Consider the following 27027-nt stretch of genomic DNA (forward strand, 5'->3'; position numbering starts at 1 on the left):
AAAGCTGGGCAGAGTTGGACGGACTAAAATGGGATTCTTCAAACAGAAACACCACAGGAATCCACAAGCTGATTTTAGAATTTTTATTCACTTGACATTCTATTTGGGAAGGTATTGTCTACAGAGATGGATGTGCCCATGGAGACAGGAAGAGGACTGAACAAGGGACCTCTACAAGAACAGTAATTGTTTTTGCCAACTGAGTCATCTCTCCATTCCCACACACTGAGTTTGGAGGAAAATGTCTTCTTTCTCTTTCCCTTCTCTTGTAAGCAAACATTCATGTTTATTTTCTCCTTTGTGAGTCCTTGACCATATGTTCTGCTCAGTCCAATCCAGACAAGTTTCTCCAAATAGACCCTGTTGTAATGAGCTTGGGACCAGCAACTAAAATATATTCCAGTTACCAATTCATTGGACAAAAATCAAACCAGTACAGTAACATGGTAGTATATAATATAGCTCAGCGCTTCCCTCCATTAACCTGACAATCAACTCATTTACAGCTGTATTAAAGCCTGAGCTACCATGCTGTCTTTCCCAAGTTTCACTAGAAATGCTCCACACATCCTATAGTCTCCCCAGGTGTCATTGCTAACAACATTGGCTGCTGCTTCTGGGAGACAAGTGTAGGACACAGCTGACCAGGTCCTAGGATTGCTTCAAGCGTTTGAAAGGGGGCTCCAAGAGAGGGAGATGAGCTGAAGCCAGGGAACGGTATGCTTCAGCCACTAAATGGGGATATGAGCCCACCATTGCCTTCCAGTCTGAGGTCTCAGAGACCTCAGAAGCATGAGCTGTAATGAAATCCAGTGTCTGGGTTTTCAGCTGGAGGTCAGCCAGGACAAGAGTGTGGGCAGCATTCTCCACAGAGAGCTGCCTGCAGAGGGCATCCTCACATATGACCTTCAAACGCTCCAGGCCATACTTGTCAGCAGCTGCCATTACAGCAGCTGCCATGCTGTCAAGGTCTGGTGTTTTTCCGGTAGAAATGAAGTCCATCATTACCTTGAAGACTTGTGGCTCCAGGTCAGGGATCTCAAAGCGGTTCTTTCTGCTCTCCTCCATGTCATGTTGAAACATGGCTCTGAAAACTGGAGAGCGAGCTGCTAAGATGGCCTTGTGAGCCTGGAATTCCTGCCCAGCTACCACCAGGCAGCAGTCTGTGAATCGGGAATTCTCCCACAGCTCTCCTAGCTCATCTGCCAATGTTCATCTGGGAACTTGAATCCCTGGCTTCCTGTTCTGATTAGAGATACTGAAGGAGTCCCGGACCACGCTGACCTTGCAGAGGAGGGTGAGGTGATCATCTGGGAGAAGAAGAGGCGCATGGGACAAGAGGAAATCTCGAAGGATGTACTTTTTGAATCCGTAGCCAAGGCCTGACATGAACCTAAAGGTTCTTGGGCTCCTCATGGTTTGAGTTTTCTCTCCTTCAGCACTTATGATCCAGAACTAGAACTTTGCCCAAACATGACTCTTTGGACAGCTGAGCAAAAGTAGATTAACTGACAGGTAATCTGCATGTACGTCATCTATTCCCTTTGGGTCTAATCTCAAACACCATTTGTCATTGGCTCCTATTGAGAAAGTTGGGCTTCTAATGCTTTCTGTTATTTCCTCCACAATAAAATGGAAGTTGCTGATGGTCCACATGTAGGAGAATTTCTGAAGGCTGATTTGAGTGTGGTCCCATCTCTGTGCTGTCCCATCTCCTGCCATTTCTCCTGGAGGTAGTATGAAGGTTAAACTGGATCCAAAATGAAGAACTAGCAATTGTTTTCTCTTTACCTCTGAGACACAATAATAGACATGAATTATATTTTAAGTTTTTGTTTCTCATCTATTCCCTTTTTGATGGGGCTGGAAACTTGGATCTCTTAAATTTTCTATACAGATTTCAATACTAGTTTCAGAGAAGACAGTGTAGGCTACTAGGAACTCTTACATCACTCCATTTTTCATCTAGATTGAATCTTAGTTCAATAGGTAACTGGTTTTGACAATTATACACAGCTGTTGAATATTTTGGAAAATTATGTACACTCGTGTTAAAAAATGTTGTACTAGGTTCTGTAGAGCAACAGAACATATACAAGGAATCTCTGTGTATGAAGGAAGGAGATTTATTAGAATGACTTAGGGCGGCAGTCCTGCTAATCCCACATTGCCTATGAAGGAAAGTCCAAGATTCCAGTACTTACTCAGTGCAGGAGGTTGGATGTGTCCACTGGTCTTCAGTATATACTGGAGTTCCAAATATTCTCTACTGCCAGGGAAGGGATGGACTTGCTGCAAGGTGAGGGCAAGCAAGCAAAGAGCAAGAGCTTCCTGCTTCCATGTCCTTGTATGCTTTCAGCAGAAGGTGTGGCCCAATTTAGGGTGTGTCTTTCAGACTCAAGATCTGGATTAAAGGTGTGTGTCTTCAGGCCTTGAGATCTGGATTTAATGTTTGTGTCTTTTTACCTGCAAGTCTGTTCCTGAATTGTATCTACTCACTTCAACTGAAAGAAAACTGTTCTCTATGGTGGTATTGTGTTCCCCTAAATATTGTGCACCCTAATAAACTTATCTGGGATCAAAGACAGAATGGCCACAATATTAAACATAGAGGATAGGCAGTGGTAACACACACCTTTAATCCCAGCACTTGGGAGGCAGAGCTAGGCAGAAATCCTTGTGTTCAAGGATACAGCCAAGCATGGTGACTCACGCCTTTCATCCCAGAAAGCGAGCCTTTAATCCCAGGGAGTGATGGTAGAAGGCAGAAAGATATATAACGCATAAGGGCCAGGAACTAGAAGCATTTTGGCCTGGTTAAGCATTTGGCTGGTTAAGCTTTCAGGCTTCTAGCAGCACAGACCCATTTGAATGAGGACTCAGAAGCTTCCAGTCTGAGGAAACAAGACCAGCTGAGGATCCGGCGAGGTAAGGTAGCTGTGGCTTGTTCTGGTTCTCTGATCTTCCAGTGTTCAACCCAATACCTGGCCTGGGTTTGATTTTATTAATAAGACCTTCTAAGATTCCCTCTACAGTTCTCACTGCTGTGCCCTCCGTTTTAGGGTTTTAGTTAATTCCATGTCTTGTTAAGTTGGGAACCAAGAATAAATACCACAAGTGTATTTTGCTTATTGTAGTTCATCTTAAATAAAACAGGGATGGTGTCCATTCCTACACAGCTGTTATTTCCTCTTCTCAGGGTTTTACACCAACTCCTCCCACTAACATGATCTGGGAAGAGGTGTCTTCCTTTCCCAGTCAGGGGTCTCAGTGTTCACAACTTGGAGATCAGGATGGAAGAATTCACGCATGGTGGGCAAGAATCAGAGCCAGGTAAGAATTGCTGAAAGTGGCAGTCATTTAAATCCAGACTCATATTCCCCGGCATAACTCCACCAACTTACATTGGGGGTCTTGCCCCTCCCCACCCCCCGGATAATCCTTGGCCACACTCTTTCAGTTCCAGTTAAGGGTGTGCTAAGAGTAGATCCTAAGTGCTTCTCAATTTCTTCATGCTGACTGCCAAGATTCAGCTTCTCAATATCTCATAATTTTCATCCTTCACTGGTGAGTTCTATCCTCTTTAAACTTTGAAATTGCATGCTTACACTGCTGGGCCTTAAAAGTGAGACAGTATTCAGGTTTCCAAAAGGTGCAGAATATATTCAACAGTTACCAACAATGGGCGTTTGAGACCCTTCCCCTTCGTTTGTGATAAGTAAAATGCTCCCCACATCTATCATCTCTCTCCAGCTCGTCATGTCTGTAGGGACTCACTAAGACTAGAGAACACCACAATACCTTCAGTGATTTAATCTGCTCAGCAATTCCCAGTCTACCTCTCCTGAAAGTATGGCTCTGATGCTGCTCTTCCCTCAATCCAGGATAAATCAATCAACTGGTTTTGATCTCTGAAAGTTTGGTTCCACATTTATGAATCTTTGGCAGGTGGCTAACTAGTACCCTCAGTGACTCTACTTTATATATTTAGGATCAGGGGAGCAGGTACTTCAGAGTAGGAGCATTCTCTCACTAGGGAACAGACTCCTGCCAGGGGCTCAATATAGGATCTTTTCATATAGTCTCTCATTCCAGGAATGGGACAGGTGGATCTTTTATTTCAGGTAGGTGGTTCTATGGGGGACCTGGCAAGACAAAAGGATACAGATTTCCAACTGGAGAAGGCAGAAGTCTTAAGCAGCAGGGGTGTCCACAGAACAGAAAAAGCTAACGGTCAATACAGCGAAACAAAACTTACAGTAACACATAGAAAGATTTTCAGACAAACATAAGCACAGAGAGAGAGAGAGAGAGAGAGAGAGAGAGAGAGAGAGAGAGAGAGAAGAAGAGAAGAGAAGAGAAGAGAAGAGAAGAGAAGAGAAGAGAAGAGAAGAGAAGAGAAGAGAAGAGAAGAGAAGAGAAGAGAAGAGAAGAGAAGAGAAGAGGACTCCTTGAACATTGATTTAAGCCAATAGAAATTCTTTTTTAGCCAGCTGGCAACCACATGAGATATTCTGGATTCTGTTGCAGCAACCAGCCTTTCTCAGTGTGAGCTTTTAAGTACAAAATCCATATTCTGGGAAGAGAAACTTCTGTTAACAAGAACAGTTAGCCAGAAGTCGCACTACAGAAGCCCTAATGTCACTGTGTTTCAAGTAAGTTTGAACATTTAGAGATATTCCCAGCCTATGGACTTAGGTGGATTTAGCCTTGGTTTTAGTTGTGACAGAAGTTTGCTGTGTTTTACACAAGTGCCGGATTTTACACATTGAATAGTACTTCTGTCATGGAGACAGTTGTACTTATATGGGAGCCTGCTGATGTCTGGGACTTGTTACACAGGTGGGTCTGTGCACCTTGAGCCTATAGTGACCTCAGAGGTCAGAAGAGGCTGCTGAATCCCCTGGAGAACTGGAGAACTGGAGTTAACGACTATTGTCAGGTACCCTTGAATGCAGTAAATTGGATGCCAGTCTTCTGGAAAGGTATACAGCAACTTTTACTGTAGAACATGACTCCATCCCACCCGTTACTTTCTTAAAGAGGATAGAACCGTTCTGAAATACTAGTTCATATTCTAAAGCTTTGGCATCTGAAATGATTTAGGAGGAATTCAAGAGGTAATATGATTTCATTTCTACATCTTTCTTTCATTTTTTATTTTATAATTTAATTTAATTTTACATATCAGCCACAGATTCCCCTGTTCTCCCTCCTCCCGCTGCCCCCCCCCACAATCACCCCAGCTCACCCCCTATTCCCATCGCCTCCAGGGCAAGGACTCCCCTGGGGATTCAGCTCAACCTGGTAGACTCAGTCCAGGCAGGTCCAGTCCCCTTCTCCCAGGCTGAGCAAAGTGTTCCTGCATAGGCCCCAGGTTCCAAACAGCCAGCTCATGTGCTAAGGACAGGTCTCTGTCCCACTGCCTCAGTGTCTCCCAAACAGTTCAAGCTAATCAACTGTCTCGCTTATCCAGAGGGCCTGATCCAGTCTTTCGTTTTTGATGGCTTTCCACTCTGCATGTCTGGCTCTCTTAGAAGTTATTCCATGGACCAAGTTAGCCTTAGACTGGCAGAGTTGTGTCAGCTTCTGCCATCAGACTACTCTGATCAATGCCATAGACTTTCACATCATGCCTGGTTCAGGAACTTCTATTTATTTACAATAACCACACAATTAGTCTTAAACAAATAATATTGAAAGGTTACCTTTAATATTAATTTAATGAATAGCAAGACTTTTTATTCATCTCAATATTAATTAATTTGACTCAAATATTTTGAGTCCAGTTAAATAAGCTTTATTTCCTGCCATAATAGATTTTCTACTTAATCCTGGGACTAAAAGAATAGCCAGGTTCATAACAAAAGTGGGGTATTTATAACTCCAAAAATGCAAGCCTAAGGGTTTTCTGAGTGTTGGGGAGAGTGTTCCAAAGGAATTTGGGTGATGTAGGATCTTGGCTGAATTTTTTCACCAGGAGCCAATGACAAAGAGAAATAAGTGTTTGAGAGAATGCCTGAACCAGTGGATAGGGAACGCAAAGACTATCTGTCAGTTTACTTATTGTTCCTTAGCTGTCCAAAGAGTCATGTTAGGGCAAAGAACATGGCTTCAGTAGGGCCATAAAGCCAGACATAGCCTTCAGCAGCAATCAGGTACAGGAAGTCACTATGGACCTGGGTCACATGCCTCTTAGAATGGCATGGCCCCTGAAGTAGATTTATGTCTGAGTCTTCCATTGAATTCAGGCAGATACCATGCTCTTTTATTACCATAGCTTTGAAGAACAATATGAAATCAGGAGTGGCAAGACAAACATCAGTTCTTTTATTGTTCAGGAGTATTTTAGCTCTCCAGTGCTTTCTGTATTTCCATATGAAGCTGAAAATTGTCTTTAAAAGATATGGAAAAAATTGTGTTGAAATTTTGAAGCAGATTGCTTTGTATCTGTAGATGGCTTTTTGTAGAATGGCCATTCTTAGATGTTAATTCTACTGATCCATGAGCATGGGAGATCTTTTTATTTTCTGTTATCTTCTTCAATTTATTCCTCAAATACTTGAAGATTTTATCACACAGGTCTTTTACTTGCTTTGTTAGAGTTACCCCCAAGGTATTTTATATTATTTGGGTATTGTGAAAAGTGTTTTTCTCTGATTTCTTTCCCAGTCTGTCTCTCATATGTATATAGAGTATTTTATTACTGAAAAAAGATTCTTCTCTTAAATGGTGCATCCTATCGAGAGTTTTCACTCTCTTAGATTTTTCTCAAGCTAATTTGCTGAAAGTGTTTATAGCTGTAGGAAATTCCCTGTTGAATCATTGACCTAACTTATGTGTAATATAGTGTGTCTTCTACAAATAAAGATTCTTTCTCCCTCCTTTTCAAATTGTATCCCTTTTATTGTTACTTACCTTACTGATTTAATTAAGTCTTTAATTAAGACTTCAATTGTTACATTAAATAGATACAAAGAGAGTGAACAACCTTGTCTTGTTTCTGATTTTAGTGGAATTGTTTGAGTTTCTCTTCATTAAGTTGATGTTGACTATGGTATTGTTTTAAACTGACATTATCATATTTAGGTATGTCATTTATGTGCCAGTTTCTCCTTGACTTTTATCATGAAGGAATATTGAGTTTTGAAAAATGTCCTTCCCGCATTTAATAACATGATAATGTGGTTTATGTCTTTCTGAGTTGTGGTCATTTGTCGGCTTATATGATCAATCACACTTTTTGATTTTGGTATATTGAACCATACATACATATTTGGGACAAAGCCTAATTCATCATGGTAAACTATCTCTGAATAGTTTGGGATTCATTTTGCAATTATGTAATGAGTATTTTTTCATCAGTGTTCATAAGGGAATTGGTCTGTGATTTAGGTATCAGTGAAATTTTACTCATAAAATACATTGGGCAATGATCCCAAGTTTCTAATTTCTGGAATAATTTGAGGAATATGGGCAATAACTCTTCTTCCAGTGGCAGGTAGATCTCTGCATCTGCTTCCATCAGACACTGGATGAGAGTTCTATCATGACAGCCAGGGTGTTCAGCCATCCGATCACGAGAGCAGGTCAGCTCAGGTACTCTCTCGACCATTGCCAGTAGTCTATAGTGGAGGTATCTTTGTGGATTTTGGGTGACCTCTCTAGCACTCTGCTTCTTCCTATTCCCCTGGAGTCTTCATTAATCATGGTATATCTCTCTCCAATCTCCCACACTGCTCCTGATCCAGCTGGGACTTCCCGCTCCCCTAAGCTCTCTTTCCCCTGACCCTTACCCCCATTACCTCCACCCCACCACAAGTTTGCTCATGTAGATCTCATCATCTATTTCTCTGTTGTTGGATGATCCCTGTGTCTTTCTTAGGGTCCTCTTTCTAGGTAGCCTCCTTGGAGTTGTGAGTTGCAGTCTGTTTATCCTTTGCTTTACATCTAGTATCCACTTATGAGTGAGTACATACCATGTTTGCCTTTCTGAGTCTGGGTTACTTCACTCAGGATGATTTTTTTTCTAGTTCCATCCATTTGCCTGCAAACCTCATGATGTCATTGTTTTTCTCTGTGAGTAATACTCCACTGTGTGTAAGTACCACATTTAATTTACCCATTCTTCAGTTGAGGGGCATCTAAGTTGTTTCCAGGTTCTGGCTATTACAAATAATGCTGCATGTGTCCTTGTGGTATGATTGAGCATTCCTTGGGTATATGCCCAAGAGTGATATAGCTGGGTCTTGAGGAAAGTTGATTCCTAATTTTCTAAGAAAGTGTCATATTGATTTCCAAAGTGGCTGTACAAGTTTGCATTGCCATCAACAGTGTAGGAATGTTCCCCTTGCTCCACATCCTCTCCATCATAAGCTGTCTTCAGTGTTTTATCTGAGCCATTTTGACGGGTGTAAGGTGGTATCTCAGAGTCATTTTGATTTGCATTTTCCTGATGACTAAGAATGTTGAGCAATTCCTTAAATGTAGCTCAGCCATTTGAGATTCTTCTGTTGAGAATTCTCTTTTTAGCTCTATAGCCTATTTTTTAATTAGACTGTTTGGTATTTTGATGTCTAATTTCTTGAGTTCTTTATATGTGCCAGATATCATCCCTCTATCAGATGTGGGGTTGGTGAAGATCTTTTCCCATTCTGTAGGCTGTCATTTTGTCTTGTAGACCATGTCCTTTGCTCTACAAAAGCTTCTCAGTTTCAAGAGGCCCAATTTATTAATTGTTTCTCTCAGTGTCTGTGCTACTGGTGTTATATTTAGGAAGTGATCTCCGGTGCCAATGCATTCAAGACTACTTCCTTCTTTCTCTTCTATCAGGTTTAGAGTAACTGGATTCATGTTGAGGTCTTTGATCTACTTGGACTTAAATTTGTGCACGGTGACAGATATGGATCTATTTGCAGTCTTCTACATGTTGATATCCAGTTATGCAGCACCATTTTTTGAAGATGAATTCTTTTTCCATTGTACACTTTGGGTTTCTTTGTCTGAAATCATATGCTCATAAGTGTGCAGATTAATGTCAGGGTCTTCAGTTTGGTTTCATTGGTCCACATGTCAGTTTTTATGCCAGTACCAAGCTGTTTTTATTACTATAGCTCTGTAGTAGAGCTTGAAGTCAGGGATCAGGATACCTCCAGAGGTGGTTTTATTGTACAGGATTCTTTTGGCAATCCTGGGTTTTTTATGTTTCCATAAGTGGTTGAATATTGTTCTTTCCAGATCTGTGAAGAATTGTGTTGGGATTTTGATGGGAATTGCATTGAATCTGTATATTGCTTTTGGTAAGATTGCCATTTTTACTGTGTTAATCCTACCTATCCATTATCATGGGAGATCTTTCCATTTTCTGACATCTTCTTCAATTTCTTTCTTTTAGGACTTAAAGTTCTTTTCATACAGGTCCTTTGCTTGCTTAGTTAGAGTTACCGCAAGGTATTTTTTATATCATCTGTGGCTATTGTAAAGTGTGATGTTTCTCTGATTTCTTTCTCAGCCCATTTATCATTTGTATATACAAGGAATACTGTTTTTTTTTTAGTTAATCTTGTATCCAGCTACATTGATGAATGTATTTAAAAGCTCTATGAGATCCTTTATCTAATTTTGGGGTCACTTATGTATACTATCATGTCATCTGCAAATAGTGAAAGCTTGCCTTCTTCCTTTGCAATATGTTTTCCCTTGATCTCCTTTTGTTGTCTTATTGCTCTAGCTAGAACTTTAAGTACTATATTGAATAAGTATGGGGAGAGCAGACAGCCTTAAATTGTTCCTGATTTTAGTGGAATTGCTTTTAGTTTCTCTCCATTTACTTAGATGTTGGCTGTTGGCTTGCTGTAAATTGCCTTTATTTTGTTTAGGTATGTTCCCTGTATTCCCGATCTCTCCAAGACCTCTATCATGAAGGGGTGTTGCATTTTGTCAAAGGCCTTTTCAGCATCTAGTGAGATAATCATGTGTTTTTGTCTTTCTTTCAGTTTGTTTATATGGTGTATTACATTGACAGATTTTCTTATGTTGAACCATCCTTGCATCCCTGGGATGAAGCCTACTTGAACATGTTTTGATGTGTTCTTGGAGTCTGTTTGCCAATATTTTATTGAGTATTTTTGCATCATGTTCATAAGGGAGAGTGGTCTGTAGTTCTCTTTCTTTGTGGCATCTTTGTGTGGCTTGGGAATCAGGGTAATTATAGCCTCGTAGAAGGAATTTGGTAATGTTCCTTCCGTTTCTATTGTGTGGAACAATTTAAACAGTATTGATATTATCACTTCTTTGAAGACCTGGTAGAATTGTGCACTGAAACCTTCTGGTACTGGGCTTTTTTGTTGGGAGGCTTTTAATGACTGTTTCTATTTCCTTAGGGCTTATTGGTCTATTTAAATAGTTTATCTAGTCTTGATTTAACTTAGGTATGTGGTACCTATCCAGAAAATTGTCCATTTCTTTTAGATTTTCCAGTTTTGTGGAGTTCAGGTTTTTGAAGTATGACCTGATAGTTCTCTGGATTTCCTCAATGTTAGTTGTTCTGTCTCCATTTTCATTTCTGATTTTGCTAATTTGGATGCGCTCTCTCTCTCTCTGCCTTTTGGTTAGTTCGGATAAGGGTTTGTCTATCTTGTTGATTTTCTCAAAGAACCAACTCTTTGTTTCATTGATTCTTTGTTTTGTTCCCTTTGTTTTTATTTTATTGATTTCAGCTCTCAATTTGGTTATTTCCTGGTGTCTATTCCTCCTGGGGAACTTTGCTTCTTCTTATTCTAAGGCTTTCAGGTGTGCTGTTCAGTCACTAGTGTGAGATTTCTCCAATTTCTTTATGTGGGCATTTAGTACTATGAATTTTCCTTTTAGCACTGCTTTCATAGCATCCCATAAGTTTGGGTATGTGGTATATTCATTTTCATTGATCTCTAGGAAGTCTTTAATTTCTTCCTTGACCCACTGGTGATTCAGGTGAACATTATGATTTCTAGGATACTTCCTACTTTCTCTTCTATCAGGTTCTGTGTAGCTGGATTTATGTTGGGGTCTTTGATCCACTTGGATTTGAATTTTATGCATGATGATAGCTATGGATCTATTTGCAATTTTCAACATGTTGATATCCAGCTTTGCCAGCACCATTTGTTGAAGATGCTTTCTCTTTTACATTGTACAGTCTTGGCTTTTTTGTCAAAAATCAGGTATTCTTAGGTGTGTGGATTAATGTTAGGAACTTCAATTTGATTCCATTGGTGCAAATGTTGGTTTTTATGCCAATACTAAGCTTTTGGATTACTATAGCTCCATAGCAGAGATTGAAAGCAGAGATGATGATACCTCAGAAGTTGTTTATTGTAAAAGCTTATTTTAGATGTCCTAGGTTTTCTTTTTTCCATATCAAGTTGAGTATTGTTCTTTTGAGGTCTGTGAAGAATTCTGTTGGAATTTTGATGGATATTGCATGAATCTGTAGATTGCTTTTGTAATATTGCCATTTTTACTATGTTGTTTCTACCTATCCATGAACATGGGAGATCTTTCCATTTTCTGATAGCTTCTTCAGTTTCTTTCTTCTGAGACTTAAAGATCTTGTCATACAGGTCTTTCACCGATTGGTTAAAGTTACCCCAAGGTATTTTATATTATTTGTGGCTATAGTAAAGGGTGATGTTTCTCTGATTTCTTTCTCAGCCTGTTCATTGGTGAGAGTGGAAAGTTGAAGTCTCCCACTATTAGTTTGTGTGGTTTGATGTGTGATTTAAGCTTTAGGAATATTTCTTTTCCATATATGGGTGCCCTTGTGTTTGGGGCATAAATATTCAGAATTGAGACTTCATCTTGATGGATTTTTCCTGTGATGAATACATCATGTCCTTTTTTGATCTCTTTTGATTAATTTAAGTTTGAAGTCTATTTGGTTACATATTCGGATAGCTACACAAGCTTGCTTCCTAAGTCCAATTGACTGGAGAGACTTTTCCCACATCTTTACTCTGATGTAGTAGTGTCTGTCTTTGAAGTTGAGGTGTATTTCCTGTATGGTATGTAACAGAAGGATGAATTCTGTTTTAATATCCATTCTATTAGCCTGTGTCTTTTTATAGGTGAATTGAGTCCATTGATATTAAGAGATATTAATGATGAGTGATTGTTAATTCCTGTTATTTTTGTGGTAGTGTCGTGTGTTTCCCTTCTTTGGGATTTGTTGGTGTGGGGTTATCTATTGCCCATGCTTTCACGGGTACATCTAACTTCCTTGGGTTGGATTTTCTCTTCTATTGCTTTTTGTGTGGCTAGATTTTTGATAGGTATTGTTTAAAGCTGGTTTTATCATGGAATATTTTGTTTACTCTGTCTATGATGATTGAGAGTTTTGCTGGGTTGGCCTCCATTGTTTCTTAGTGTCTGCATAACCTTTATCCAGGATCTTCTGGCTTTCAGAGTCTCCATTCTGAAGTCAGAGGTTATTCTGATGGGTCTGACTTTATATGTTACTTTGCTTTTTTTTTCCTTTGCAGCTCTTATTATTTTTTCTTTATTTTGTACGTTTAGTGATTTTATTTTATGTGGTGAGGAGACACCTTTTTTGCAGTCTATTTGGTGTTCTGTAAGCTTCTTGTATCTTCACAGGCATTTCCTTCTTTAGGTTGGGAAAGTTTTCTTCTGTGATACTGTTGAATATATTCTCTATACCTTTGAAGTGATATTCTTCTCCTTTTTCTATCCCTAATATTCTTAGGCTTGGTCTTTGGACTTCTCATGGTGTCACAGATTTCGAGAACATTTTGTGTTATGACTTGGCTAGGTTTAATGCTTTTTTTTTTCCGATGCAGATATTTCTTCTTTATCTTCAATGCCAGAGATTCTCTCTTCGAAATGTTGCTTTCTGTTGGTTATGCTTGCAGCTGTACTTCCTGTTTGTTTACTCAGATATTCCGTTTCCAGCATTCCCTCTCTTTGTATCTTCTGTATTGCCTCCATTTCAATTTTTGAAGTCTTGAAGTAATACCTGCTTGATTGTTTTTTCTTGGTTTTCTTGGCTTTATTTAAGGGATTTATTGATTTCTTTCAATTTTTTGTTTCTATTTTCCTTGATTTCTTTAAGAGAAATTTTCATTTCCTCTTTAAAGGCCTCTATCATTGTCTTAAAGTCATTTTTTTGAATTGTTTTCTTCTGCCTCTTATATGTTGGGATTTTCAGGTCCTCCCGATGTAGAACCATGAGGTTCTGGTGGTGCCATATTGTTCCTCATGTTGTTTAATGTATTCTTTTCCTGGTGTCTACCCATCTCTTCCTCCAATCAATGCAAATGGTGTCCGTGTCTCAGGGAGCCGCTCTTGGTCCAATTGGAGCTGTTCGAGTCTGTCTCAGGGAGCAGTTGTGGTCTCAGAGGATGGGTACTTTTGGGGGGTGAAGCAGGGCTTATAAGTTACAGGTTCCAGTGGGAGATGGTGGTAGTCAGGACTGCCTCTTTAGTTCTGCCTGCTGGCCTGCACCTGGGGATGCAATGGTTGGGGGTCTGGGGTCACTAGTTGTGCCCCTGGAACTAAAGCCTAGAGGCTGGGGTGATCTGCTAGTAGAACAAAGACTCACCTCTTGGTCCAATCCAAGCTGACAGGGAGCAACTGCTGTCTCAGAGGATGGGTGGGTTTGGGTGGTGGAGTGGTCATTGTAGGTTACAGGGTCTGGTGGGGGATGGTGGTAGTCAGGCTTGCCCAAAGGAATCCTACCTGGGACATATTGTTTCTGATTTATGTTTTATCTTGGTGCCCTTTTCCTTTCATGTCTGTGAAGTGTCTTTACTTATTTTTTCTGATTAGCCCTTGGCTGAAATCTATTTGATGAGATATAAAAGCAAGTACACAGCTTATTTCTTAGATCCATTTGCTTGGAATATCTATTTTCAATCCTTTACCCTGAGGCAATCTCAACCCATTAGGTTTAGGTGTGATTCTTGGATGCAGCAGAAGGGTGGAATCTGATTTCATATCTACTCTGTTAGTCTGACTTTTCACTGGAGAATCAAAACCACTGATAATGAGAAAGATCAATAAACAATGATGGTTGATTCCTAATATTTTGTTGTCTATTGTTTGGGTGGTGGAGGAGTCTATGTGTATGTGTGTGTTTCCCTACTTTTGCTTTTACTGCTCTCGGATTATTTATTCCCTGTATTACTCATGGTTGTAGTGAATCTCCTTAGGTAGGAGTTTTCCTACAACAACTTTCTACAGGATGGGATTTGTACACAAATATTGCTTGAAGTTGGCTTTATGGTGGAATATCTTAAATTTCCATCTATAGTAATTGGCTGGGTATAGTAGTCTGGGTCTGTATCTGAGTTCTCTTAGAGTCTGCTGCACACCTGTATAGGTTCTTTTAGCTTTTAAATTATCTTCAACCCCTGAGATTCTCAGGCTGCCCCTCAATAGTTTTGCAGTTTCCACTGAGATTCCAGAGATAAGACCTGAGATACCAGGGTTCTCAGAGCAAGTCAGAGAAAAAAGAATGCGGTGGTCAGTGAACTCTTGGAATAGTACAACCTGAGTTTCAGGTCCCCAAGGGTCCCTGTGACCAGTCTCTGCCTAATGCTTTGGAGGGATCTGACACCTGCACCTGCTCTCTCACCTCTGCATGATGAATCGGATTGACACATTCTATTTGGACACATAGGAGAGTTGGCCATGGCCAGCTGATTCAGTGTCCAGAATATGTGCGAGATATCACCAGATTCCATGGGGGAAGTACCACTCAGGCTGCAAACTCCATCACCTACAGAGCACCAGCTGCCAAAACTAAAACAAGGGTCTAATCCATTAACATCCATAGTGATGGAGAAATGCTAAAGGTTCTAACCCCACTGTTTGGCTTCATAATTCTTCTTGTTAACACAATTGTGTCAGTCCAGAATAAGAAATCTGTGCTTGAGAGCCTATCCTAGATGGTACAGTGTGTTCCATGGTACAGTGTGTTCACAAACACCAAGTGTAATTGTCCACCTGTGAATACAGACTTTCTATTGGATTAACTCCATGTCCCAGCAGTCTCCTCTGGTTGCTATCCTACATTTCTGAAGGTTCCACTGAGATCCCAGAGACCAGAAACAAATACAGTGGGGTACTCCAAGCTCTATGTAATAGGGATGAGTATGGAGTCCAAGGAGCTCCTAGGGTGTGCTCATCCTCAATTCCAGGCACCCAAGACTCCCTTTGATCAATTGCTGCATTACACTTCAGAGGAATGTGACACTTCCACACAAAAATGAAATAGATTAGAAAACCATTTGGTCTCTCAATCTGGAGGAACGTCTGGTTAATATACTTTCTGTATGGACACACAGGAGAGGCTGATGAGGCTCCTATCCATGGTTTAGAATTTGTGTGAAACTTTACCAGATTCCCCCTGTGTCTTCAAGTTTGAAAATATTTGTAAGACAGTCCTGGTGGTCTAGTGTGTGTGTGTGTGTGTGTGTGTGTGTGTGTGTGTGTGTCTGTGTCTGTGCCTGTGTGTGTGTCATTGTGTTTCTCTCAATTTTATTTTCCTATTATGAATATTATCTCTCTCAGGTAGAAAGATATCCTACTCCAGGTTTAAGATATGTGCCACCTACTGTTGGGGATCTGAGTACATTTGGCACTGTCAAGTTATCCCATCACATCACCACCAATGGGAAAAAAGAAAAGCTCCACCCGTTTCTCTCCATTAATAAGAAACTTTATGAACAAAGCCTAAGCCTACTGCCCAGGGGTTCAAAGTTCCTCTGTGGACAAGGAGGAGCATGCCCATTGGAGCACAGAGCTCACAATTTAGAGAACTTTTCTTAGAAACAATAGGTCTTGAAGTGATCACCTACAAACCCTTCAAATGACAGATATGAAGCTGGGGTACCCACCACCCTGACCCTGAACTCGCCTGGTGAAGAGTCACCTATGCTACTAATCAGCTATGTGCTCAAAGTCTACTAAAGGAATCTAAAATCAAAGGATCAAAACCAATTGATTGATTTATCCTGTATTGACAGATAAGCAGTGTTGGAGCCAGACTTACAGAAGAGCCAGACTGGGAATGGCTGAGCTGATTGAATCTGAACTTATTTCTGTGTCTTCTAGGTTTAGAGTGTCTCTCCAAGGCAGGATTAATTGGAGAGAGATGAGATGAAGGGAGCATATTGCTGATCACCCTACAGAAGGGGATCCATCCCAAAGCCCCTCCTCTATGGTTTCTGTTGAATGTATTCTGCATTTTATGGAAACAAGAATAATCTCTCACTTTTAAGAAGGAGCAGAATAAGCATCACAGTTCTAAGGATGAAGAGGTCAGAACCTAGCAGTGGAGGATGAAGAATAGGAGCTAATGAGAAGCCAAATCTGGCCAATCTAAGTGGTTGCAAACCATGCCCTTAGATGGATCTGGAGGAATGCTTCCAAGTAGAATTATCTGAGAGGCAGGGGAGAAACCACCACTAAAGTTTGTTGGAGTCCTCCTGTCCTGGGACTGTGGGTCTGGATGTAATAAAAAGCAGGAAAGAAGAGATTCATCTTCAAGGGGTTCCTGGCTCTGCTTCCCACTCACCATATGTGAGTTCTTCACCCGACTGACATGTTGTAAAAACTAAGACCACAGAAAAGTTAAAGAAAATACCTCTTCCCTGATGGTTTTTATAGCAGCAACGATTGTAACATCATCACAAGAGTAAATAATAGCTGTGCAAAAGTTGACATGATCCCTCATTGATAAAACATTAACCACAAGAAGCAAAACACACTTGAGATGGCAATTCTTGGTTCTCAACTTGACTACATCTGAAATTAAGGAAACCCAAAAGTGGAGAGGACACCTGTGAGAAATTATTCCTTAAGTTGAAGTAGGTAAACATACTTCAAATGGGGGAATTTTGAGGAAGGGAGACACACACCTTTAATCTGGATCTAGAGACTGAGAGATACACCTTTAATTGGGCCACTTCATTTTATTAATCATGACATATTATTCACCACTTACATATTCTCCGCGACGATCACGTCTCAGCTCAATCTTGCTTTAAAAATTATGCTCAGCCTTTGTTTTCTTTTTTCTTTCATTTAATTTTTGTTTTGTTGGATTTGAGAAATTAAACCACTTAAGAAGGACAGCCTCAACTCCAAGGAAATGTGTTTCCTAGGGTTCCCTTAAACTCCCTGTATATTCCAGGCTGCCACTGCAGATAGCCTTTGCCTCCTGAATATAATTGCAGAAGGACAGCCCTGTTTCCAGCTTCACAATCTGTCCTCTGGGGAGGGAGTAGTATTAGAGGGAGTGGAATTTGAAGGGGTCTTATGAGTTTGTTTTGGTTTTGGAGACAAGATATCATTTGGTATACCCAGATACACCTTTCATACACCCAGCATTCCTGCTGCCTCCATTTCCCAATTCAGGTCTAAGCCATGGAGGACTACTTAGACTATCACATTTATTACATAAGTGGAGAAAACAGTTACTTTGATGTATTTCTAGATGGGATATTGAATTCTTGTTCACAATGACCTCCTGTAAATATGCAATTCTCCTAAGCCAGTCAAGGGTATTTTGAACTGCAGTGGTTAACCAACACAAACACAATGAAAAACAACTTTTAGCCTGACTTGGGTTCTCTCTCTTTTTGTTTCTGAAAGGGAATGTCCTTTTACAGCATTGGCTGTCTTGGAACTCACTCTATAGACTACACTGGCTCAAATATGTAGAGATCTGTCTACCTCTCTCTTCTGAGGCCTGGGCTTAAATGCTTGACTTCTTAAATCATAAGAGAGACAATAATAAGAGGATTGTCAAGGGCAGGAAGAAGAGATACTGAAAAGGTATTTTTAGGAGCTGGAGAGATGGCTCAGAGATTAAGAGCACTAACTGTTCTTCCAGAGGTCCTGAGTTCAATTCCCAGCAACCACATGGTAGTTAAAAACCATCTGCAATGAGATCTGGCACCCTCTTCTGGCCTGCAGGCATACATGCAGGCAGAATACTATATACTTAATAAATAAAATTTTTAAAAAAAGAAAAAAATAATTTTTTAAATGAAGAGAATGTATGTGGTAGCCCCTATGAATGGTGACATCTCTGGGACTCTGTGTTGGTTTCTGATGTTGGCAGATCTGGCATTCAGCAGCAACTGTAACCATGTCACTCTTGGAAAATGGATATCCATGTTGTTAATTACATGAATAACCCCTATCTCAGCTACCGTGGCTACTTTGATCATGGGCCCATGGAGTAATAACAAGGATGACTTGGGGAAGAGTTTGACTGTCCGACTAATGGGTCATCCTATCTACTTGATTATTGACCTCCTCCTCTGCTGAAGGCATCTTTCATGGGCATTTACTGGGGACAAAAGGATCTTCACATTCTTTGTTCCTTTCCAGATCTGTCCAATTACTTCTTCCTTAAATGTCTTTCCAACTTTTCATTACTTTTTCCTCTTTGTTTTTATTTTTAATTATGTCATACAATACATCCTGAATAGTCTCCCCTCCCTCCACTCCACATAGATGTACTACTCCTCTGATTCCCTTGAGAAAAGCACAGGTCTCCTGGGGACATAAAAATGAATACAGCATAAGAAGATGGAGTAAGAGTAGGCACAAACCCTCATGTCATGGCTCAAGGAGCCAACCCAGAAGGAAGAAAAGGTTCCCAAGATCAGACAAAACAGTCAGAGACTCTCCAATCTGCCTTTGTTAGGAGCTGCACAAAAGCCCTGAGCTAAACAACCACAGTATGTATACAGAGTACGTAGTACAGACCCATGCAGGCTCTGTGATTGCTTCTTCAGTCTCTGTGAAGCCCCATGAGCTGTGTTTAGTTGATTCTGTGGGCTCTGTTCACCTGATGTTTTGATCCCTCCTACCATCCTGCCTTCCAGTCTTCCTTGAGGTTCCCTGTTGCTATGGGATGGTCTGTATGGCAAATGTGTTGCTGATTAGTCAATAAATAAATCACTGATTGGCCAGTGGCCAGGCAGAAAGTATAGGCGGGACAAGGAGGAGAATAAAGCTGGGAAGTGGAAGGCTGAGTCAGAGAGACACTGCCATCCGCCACGATGACAAACAGCATGTGAAGATGCTGGTAAGTCATGAGCCATGTGGCTAGGTATAGATTAATGGAAAGGGATTAAGTTAAACTGTAAGAACAGTTAGCAAGAAACCTGCAACGGCCATACAGTTTGTAACCAATATAAGTCTCTGTGTTTACTTGGTCAGGTCTGTGCGGCTGTGGGACTAGTGGGTGACAGAGATTTGTCCTGACTGTGGGTCAGCCAGGAAAACTCTAGCTACAAATGGTGCCCAACGTGTGGCAAGAGTTTCCACCTAAAAACTGAGAAAAAAGATTCTAAAACAGAGCTAAAAACAGTTCCTAATTGTCTCTCTCAAATGAGCGGCAGCTGCTGGTTTGAGCTACTTGTGGGTTCCTAGTGTGCGCACTCGACCTGCAGGATGGTGGGAATGAGGCCTCTGCAAGTGGCACATTAAGCTATGTGGTGGATTTAGCCTTTGCTAGTACAAAAAAAAAAAGAGGTTTCTGGGCTACACGCTGCTTGGATAAAAGTATAGACCCACCATAGCTCCCAGAGCTGGTGGTAAATGTACCACCGCCATGTTGGGAAGCTGAGGTGGGTGGAGCCAGCAGCCACAGCTGCTGCAGTTTAAAGCAATAGATTCACAATAAGACAGATTCAGATGTAATAGTTTACAATGTGTGTAAAATATATGTAGGCTTGAAAAAGACAAGAAGGGTGATATATACAGTTATATAAAGAAACACATAGTTTTAAAAAAATAAAGTCTTTAATAAGACAGTAAAATTAATATAAACAATAAGCCACATAAAGATGAATATTACACAGAGAATCTGGATTGTGTTGTCTTTGGGATTTTTAACTGCAGAAAAACATTTGATCATAAAAGATGTTGAGTTAAACCAATATGTATATTTTAAAGATACCTTGACTTCAAAATTTGGATGGAAGGATGTGTTGCTCTGGAAAGGAGACTCTGCTTTTGTTCCCACAGAAAGCCAGAGGCTATGGATTTGTTCCAGATTAAGATACATCAGGTTGGACCAGCCAAGACCCACTGAAAGGTCTCCAATGACACCATGGCCCAGATGATCCAACATCCAGAATGGTTTGAAGGCATATGGCTCAGACGATACACTCTCATGGACTATTCCATAATCCTAAAATTTTTTTTGTGTCCCCATAAGATACAGCGCCCACCTCCAGCAGGCAGTAGTAAGAAAAGCTACGCCCAAATTCCCAAATTATATGTAATTTTACTTTGTTAAGGTTAAAACCTTCCTTTTTGAAAAAAAAAAGAAAAGAAAAAGAAAAAAAAGAAAAGGGGAAGTGCTGTGGGATAGTCTGTATGGCAAATGTGTTGCTCATTAGTCAATAAATAAATCACTGATTGGCCAGTGACCAGGCAGGAAGTATAGGCAGGACAAGGAGGAGAATAAAGCTGGGAAGTGGAAGGCTGAGTCAGAGAGACACTGCCAGCTGCCACGATGACAAACAGCATGTGAAGATGCCGGTAAGCCATGAGCCATGTGGCAAGGTATAGATTAATGGAAATGGATTAAGTTAAGCTGTAAGAACAGTTAGCAAGAAGCCTGCCACGGCCATACAGTTTGTAACCAATATAAGTCTCTGTGTTTTCTTGGTCGGGTCTGAGTGGCTGTGGGACTGGTGGGTGACAGAGATTTGTCTTGACTGTGGGTCAGACAGGAAAACTCTAGCTACACCCTGTGCTCTGCCTAATGTTTGTCTGTGGATCTCAGTATCTGCTCACATCAGCTGCTGAAGAAAGCCTACTGTTGACTGTAGCAGGAATCTTAAAAGCTCTCATTAGTAAAATCAAGCCTGGAAGCCAGGTATTGGGGTGAATACTGGAAGATCAGAGAGACAGAACAGCCACAGCTACCTCACCTTGCCAATTCCTCAGCTGATCCTATTTCCTCAGACTGGAAGCCTCTGAATCCTCATCCAGAATGAATCTCAGCTGAACTGTTGCTAAAAGCCTAAAAGCTTAACCAGCCAAAAAGCTTCTAGTTTCTGGTCTTCACGTCTTATATATCTTTCTGCTTTCTGCCAACACTCCCTGGGTTTTAAGGCTCACTTTCTGGTATTAAAGGCATGAGTCACTATGCCTGGCTGTTTCCAATGTGGCCTTGAACTCACAGAGATCCTGAGGAATTTCTGCCTCTGGAATGCTAGGATTAAAGTCATGAGTGCCACCATTTTCCAGCCTTTGCATCTAGTGGCTGCATCTAGTGGTCTGTTCTCTGACCCCAGATAAGTTTATTAGGGTGCACAATATTTTGGGGAACACAATACAACCAAAGTTGAGGATTGGGCTAGGTACCAATCTATGAACATAACAAAATTTCATTAGGTTTCCTTTCATTGACGTGTGTGTGTGTGTGTGTGTGTGTGTGTGTGTGTGTGTGTGTCAGTGAAGACACTGAACAAACTTCTGTAGCATGAATCTTAAAAATTCTTATTAATAAAATCAAACCTGGGGCCAGTTATTGGGGTCAATGCTGGTAGATCAGAGAGACAGAACAGGCCACAGCTATCTCACCTTGCCAGTTCCTCAGCTGGTCCTGTTTCCTCAGACTGGAAGCCTCTGAGTCCTCATCCAGAATGAATCTCAGCTGAACTGTGTTGCTCCAAAGCCTGAAAGCTTAACCAGCCAAATGCTTCTAATTTCTGGTCCTCACGCCTTATATACCTTTCTGCTTCTTTTTTTCTTTTCTTTTTTTTTTTTTTTTTTTTTTGGTTTTTCGAGACAGGGTTTCTCTGTGTAGCTTTGCCCCTTCTCTGGAACTCACTTGGTAGCCCAGGCTGGCCTATACTCAGAGATCTGCCTGCCTCTGCCTCCCGAGTGCTGGGATTAAAGGCATGTGCCACCACTGCCCGGCCTTACCTTTCTGCTTTCTACCACCACTCCCTGGGATTAAAGGCTTGCTTTCAGGGATTAAAGGCGTGATGAGTCACCATGACTCTCTGTATCCTTGAACTCATGGATTTCTGCCTCTGGAATGCTAGGATTAAAGGTGTGTGCTATCACTGCCTAACTAGTGGCTTTTCTGTTCTCTGACACCAGATAAGTTTATTAAGGTACACAATATTTTGGGAAACACAGTACCACATTTCCTCTTTTTGTCTAAAATTTAAAAAAGCTCATAACTAATAGAAGAAAAATTATGTCCAATAAGTATATACAATATACACAGTGAAGATTACATTAACGATGTCTAGTCGATTAACATTTGACAGATTCAGATAAAAACTCCATTATGTATATTAACAATGTCCAGTCCAGTAACATCTGATAAACTCAGACCAAAAAATTTTCATTACTTCTTATTTAAAACCAGTAGTTCCTTTTTAAAGGTATGTTCCATAATCTCCCTTTTTATCTTATCATATCCATATTCTCTCTTTTTTCTTTTCATAATACATTCAGTAGTCTACCTTTTGTCATTTTTATATCTTCCCCTTTTTCTTCAGTGTAGATTCAGTGATCTACCTATTTATCCTATTATTTCTTTATCATTTTTCTCAGAGTAGATTCAATGATCTATCTCAATTTATTCTCTTTTTCTTTTTTCTTTCTAGGGGTGAAGATATCTTTAGGGAATCTTGAAAAGAAAATTTTTGGGTTAATTGTCAAGTCCTGTATCATTTGTCCAGTCTCTGCGTAATAAGAAAGTTCAGGGCTTGTCACAAGTCCTTGCTCGAGTAGTCTGTCAGGCTGGATCATCTCAGCTAGTCATCTTGAAATTGTCCTGACCAGTTTGTAGTCCAAAGTCAATCTTTCTGTGGTGTTAATCGGCTTAATTGTTTTATCATAGTCCATGTGGAATCATCGTCTTGGAATTCTGTCATCTTTCTGAACATTTCAAAGTCGCTGTTAGGCGTGGTCATGGTTCCCTGCAGACATTTGTGTGTGTGTGTGTGTGTGTGTGTGTGTGTGTGTGTGTGTGTGTGCCTCCTCTATGGTTTGGAGCAATCACAGTCTGATAAATGTCTGTCTCTTTGAAACATGAATGTTCTTCCCTAGAAGAGAATATCTTCACAGCAATTTCTCCCAACAATTTGTCTTGCCAAACTTTTCCAAACTGACCTTTGCTGATGCTTTCTTGTAACACGATGGTCCTGGCAATCCTTCTCTGAACAAGCAGCGGTAAACCTTTCTTCCCAGATAGCAACATCACTGCAGTCATCAACATGATGAGAAGGAGCTGGCAACGTGGAGCAGTAGCCACTGCCTACATAGTCCCACTGCTGTTTGTGGCTCAGTCTGGGCTGAAGCTTCTCCCAAGCCTCCTAGGCTGGCCTCAAACTTGGGATCCTCCTGCCTCTGCCTCCTTCAGTAAATCCTACTGGCATGCCACCACAACCGGCTGAGTGTAGCTCGGGCCAGAGCTGGGGCCCACAAGTCCAAAGGCAAGAGGCTTTTTCGTGAATTCGTAACACAAACATTAGGCGCCAGATGTAGCATGAATCTTAAAAATTATTATTAATAAAATCAAACCTGAGGCCAGTTATTGGGGTCAATGCTGGTAGATCAGAGAGACAGAACAAGCCACAGCTATCTCACCTTGCCAGTTCCTCAGCTGGTCTTGTTTCCTCAGACTGAAAGCCTCTGAGTCCTCATCCAGAATAAATCTCAGCTGAACTGTGTTGCTCCAAAGCCTGAAAGCTTAACCAGCCAAATGCTTCTAATTTCTGGTCCTCACGCCTTATATATCTTTCTGCTTACTACCACCACTCCCTGGGATTAAAGGCTTGCTTTCAGGGATTAAAGGCGTGATGAGTCAACATGCCTGTCTGTATCCTTGAACTCATGGATTTCTGCCTCTGGAAAGCTAGGATTAAAGGCATGTGCTATCACTGCCTAACTAGTACCTTTTCTGTTCTCTGACCCCAGATAAGTTTATCAAGGTACACAACATTTTGGGAAACACAGTACCACAAACTTCCACAGCTGAGCAGATCTGGATGGACTAAAATGGCTTTCTTTAAACAAAAACACTGCTGGAATCCACAAGCTGATTTTAAAATTTTTATTCATTTTGTATTTTGGGGGTTAAGTACTGTCTACAGAGATGTTTGTGCCCATAGAGACAAGAGGAGAACTTTACAAGGATCCTCTACAAGAGCAACAATTGCTTTTGCCAACTGAGTCATCTCTCCATTCCCACACACTGAGTTTGGAGAAAAATGTCTTCATTCTCTTCCCCTTCTCTTATAATCAAATATTCAGGTTGTTTTTTTCCTTTCTGAGTCCTTGACCATATGTTCTGCTAGGTCCAATTCAGACAAGTTTCTCCAAAGAAACCCTGTTGCAATGTGTTTGGGGCCAGCAATTAATATGAATTCCAGTTTACAACTCATTGGACAAAAATCAAACCAGTACAGCAGCAGGGAAAAGGCTGAGTAGATTGTACCAGAGTCCAGACCTTCCCCTCCCCCAGCCTTCCATTCAACTCCTTTCCACGTGTATTAAAGTCTCATCCACCATCTGTCTTTCCCCAGATTCACTGTAAATGCTACATAGGTCCCATAGTCTACCCAGGTGTAATCAAACTCTACACTGGCTGCTGCTTCTGGGAGACACATATAGGTCACAGCTGACCAGGTACTAGGGTTGATTTAGGCGTTTGAGGTGGGCTGCCGGAAAGAGCGGTGAGCAGAAGCCAGGGAATGGTATGATTCAGCTAGCAAGTGGGGACATGACTCCACCATTGTCTTCCAGCCTGAGGTCTCAGAGATCTCAGAAGCATGAGCTGTAATGAAATCCAATGCCTGGGTTTTCAGATGCCCTGCTCTATGGAGGTCAGCCAGGACAAGAGTGTGGGCAGCATTCTCCACAGAGAGGTCCCTGCAGAGGGCATCCTCACACATGACCTTCAAACGCTCCAGGCCATACTTGTCAGCAGCTGCCAGCAGAACATCTGCCATGCTGTCAAGATCTGGTATTTTCCCAGTATAAATGAAGCCCATCATTGCCTTGAAGACTTGCGGCTCCAGGTTGGGGATCTCAAAGCGATTCTTTCTGCTCTCCTTCATGTCATGTTCAAACATGGCTCTGAAAACTGGAGAGCGAGCTGCTAAGATGGCCTTGTGAGCCTGAAATTCCTGGCCAGCTACCACCAGGCAGCAGTCTGTGATGTGGGAATTCTCCCACAGCTCTCCTAGCTCATCTGCCAAGGTGAATCTAGGAACCTGAATTCTTGGCTTTCTGTTCTGGTCAGAGGTGCTCAAAGAGTCGTCAACCATGCTCACCTTGCAGAGGAGGTTGAGCTTGTCATCTGGGAGAAGCCAAGGCACAAAGGACAAGAGGAAGTTTCGAAGGATGAACTTTTTAAATCCCAGTTCAACACCTGGCTCGAACCTAGAGACTATAGTTTTGCTCTCACCGTGGGTTGTCTCTCCATCGGTGCTTAATATCAAGAACTGGAACTTTGCCCAAACAGGACTCTTTAGACAGCTGAGCAACACTAGGTAAACTGACAGGTAATCTGCACTTTCTACATCCACTCCCTTCGGGTGTATTCTCAAACACCATTTGTCATTGGCTCCTATTGAGAAAGTTGGGCTTCTAATGCTTTCCTGAATTTCCTCCAGAAAAAAAACGAAAGTTGCTGATGGTCCACCTGTAGAAAATATTCTGGATGCTGATTTGGGTGTGGTCACATCTCTGGGATGTCTGGTCCCCTGACATTTCTGGAGGTAGTTTGAAGGTTAAACTGGATCCAAAATGAAGAACTAGCAAGTGTTTTATCTTCACTCTGTGGGATACAATAATAGACCTGGTTTAGATTTTTAGTTTCTATTTCTGTCCCATCTTCTATGAGGGTGGAAACTTGGGTCTGAAATTTTCTATCCAGATTTCAATACTAGTTTCAGAGAAGACAGTGTAGGCTACTAGGGCCTCTTACATCACTCCATTTTTTTCTAGATTAAATCTTGGGTCAATAGGTACCCAGTTTTCATAATTATAGATAACTTTTGAAAATTTGGAACATTTTATACACTCATATCAAAAATGTTATACTAGGGTTCTGCAGAGTAACAGAACATATATAATTAATCTTTCTGTGTATGAACAAAGGGGATTCATTAGAATGACTTAGGGCTGCAGTCCTGCTATTCCCACATTGGCTAGCTGTGAAGGGAAGCCAAGGATCTAGTACTTACTCAGTCCAGGAGATTGGATGTGTCCCTGGGTCTTCAGTATATGCTGGAATTCTGAAGGAAAATTCTCTAATGCCGGGGAAGGAATGGTCTTGCTACAAGGTGAGGGCAAGCAGGCAAAGAGCAAGAGCTTCCTCCTTCCATGTCCTTTTATATGCTTCCAACAGAGGGTGTGGCCCAATTTAGGGTGTGTCTTCCAGACTCAAGATCTGGATTAAAGGTGTGTGTCTTCAGGCCCTGAGATTCGGATTAGATGTTTGTTTCTTTTTACTTTCAAAGTCTGTATTTGAAGTGTATCTACCTACTTCAACTTAAGCAAAACATTTCTCACAGTTTTGTCCTCATATTAGGATTTTAGTTAATTCCATATCTAGCTGGGTTGAGAATCAAGAATAACCACCAAAAATGTATTTTGCTTTCTGTGGTTCATCTTCTGTAAAATAAGGGTTTGTGTCCATTCCACAGAGCTGTTATCTACTCTTATAGGGGTTTTACACTAATTCCTGCCTCTAACATGATCCAGGAGAGGTGTTTTCCTTACCCTGTCAGGGGACTCAGGGTTCACAACATGGAGGTCAGGGAGTAAGAATTCATATACGGTGGGTAAGAAGCAGAGCCAGGAGGGAACCCTAAAAGTGACAGGCTTTTTCCTGCCTTTTATTCATCCAGATTCACAGTCCCCAGGATGGCACCACCAACTTTCGATAGTGGTCTCTCCCTCCCCCTCAGATAATCCTCTTTGAAAACACTCTTCCAATGTTTTATGGAAGGGTGTGCTATGAGAAGATCC

The 27027-nt window shown here is 41.1% G+C and overlaps 1 protein-coding gene, 1 long non-coding RNA gene and 1 pseudogene across 3 annotated transcripts; 1 reads left to right on the forward strand and 2 right to left on the reverse strand.

The window, feature by feature from the left end:
- Positions 1–84: 84 nt before the first annotated feature.
- Positions 85–16395, forward strand: LOC131913252 (uncharacterized). 2 transcript variants are annotated; one of them, XR_009379846.1, is made up of 3 exons: positions 85–268; positions 3200–3333; positions 16111–16395. It is a non-coding gene; the product is annotated as an uncharacterized LOC131913252 (long non-coding RNA). The 2 variants fall into 2 exon arrangements; XR_009379845.1 differs by lacking the exon at positions 16111–16395 and adding an exon at positions 15568–15735.
- Positions 107–1728, reverse strand: LOC131913251 (speckle-type POZ protein-like; annotated as a pseudogene).
- An 8297-nt stretch (positions 16396–24692) lies between the features above and the next one.
- LOC131913803 (speckle-type POZ protein-like) lies at positions 24693–25764 on the reverse strand. Its single transcript, XM_059266585.1, is given in 2 exon segments — positions 24693–25673; positions 25675–25764. Coding segments are annotated over 2 exon segments (1071 nt in total).
- Between the last annotated feature and the right edge of the window lie 1263 nt (positions 25765–27027).

The sequence above is a fragment of the Peromyscus eremicus genome, chromosome 6 (assembly GCF_949786415.1).
Source record: "Peromyscus eremicus chromosome 6, PerEre_H2_v1, whole genome shotgun sequence".
Classification (NCBI taxonomy): Eukaryota; Metazoa; Chordata; class Mammalia; order Rodentia; family Cricetidae; genus Peromyscus; species Peromyscus eremicus.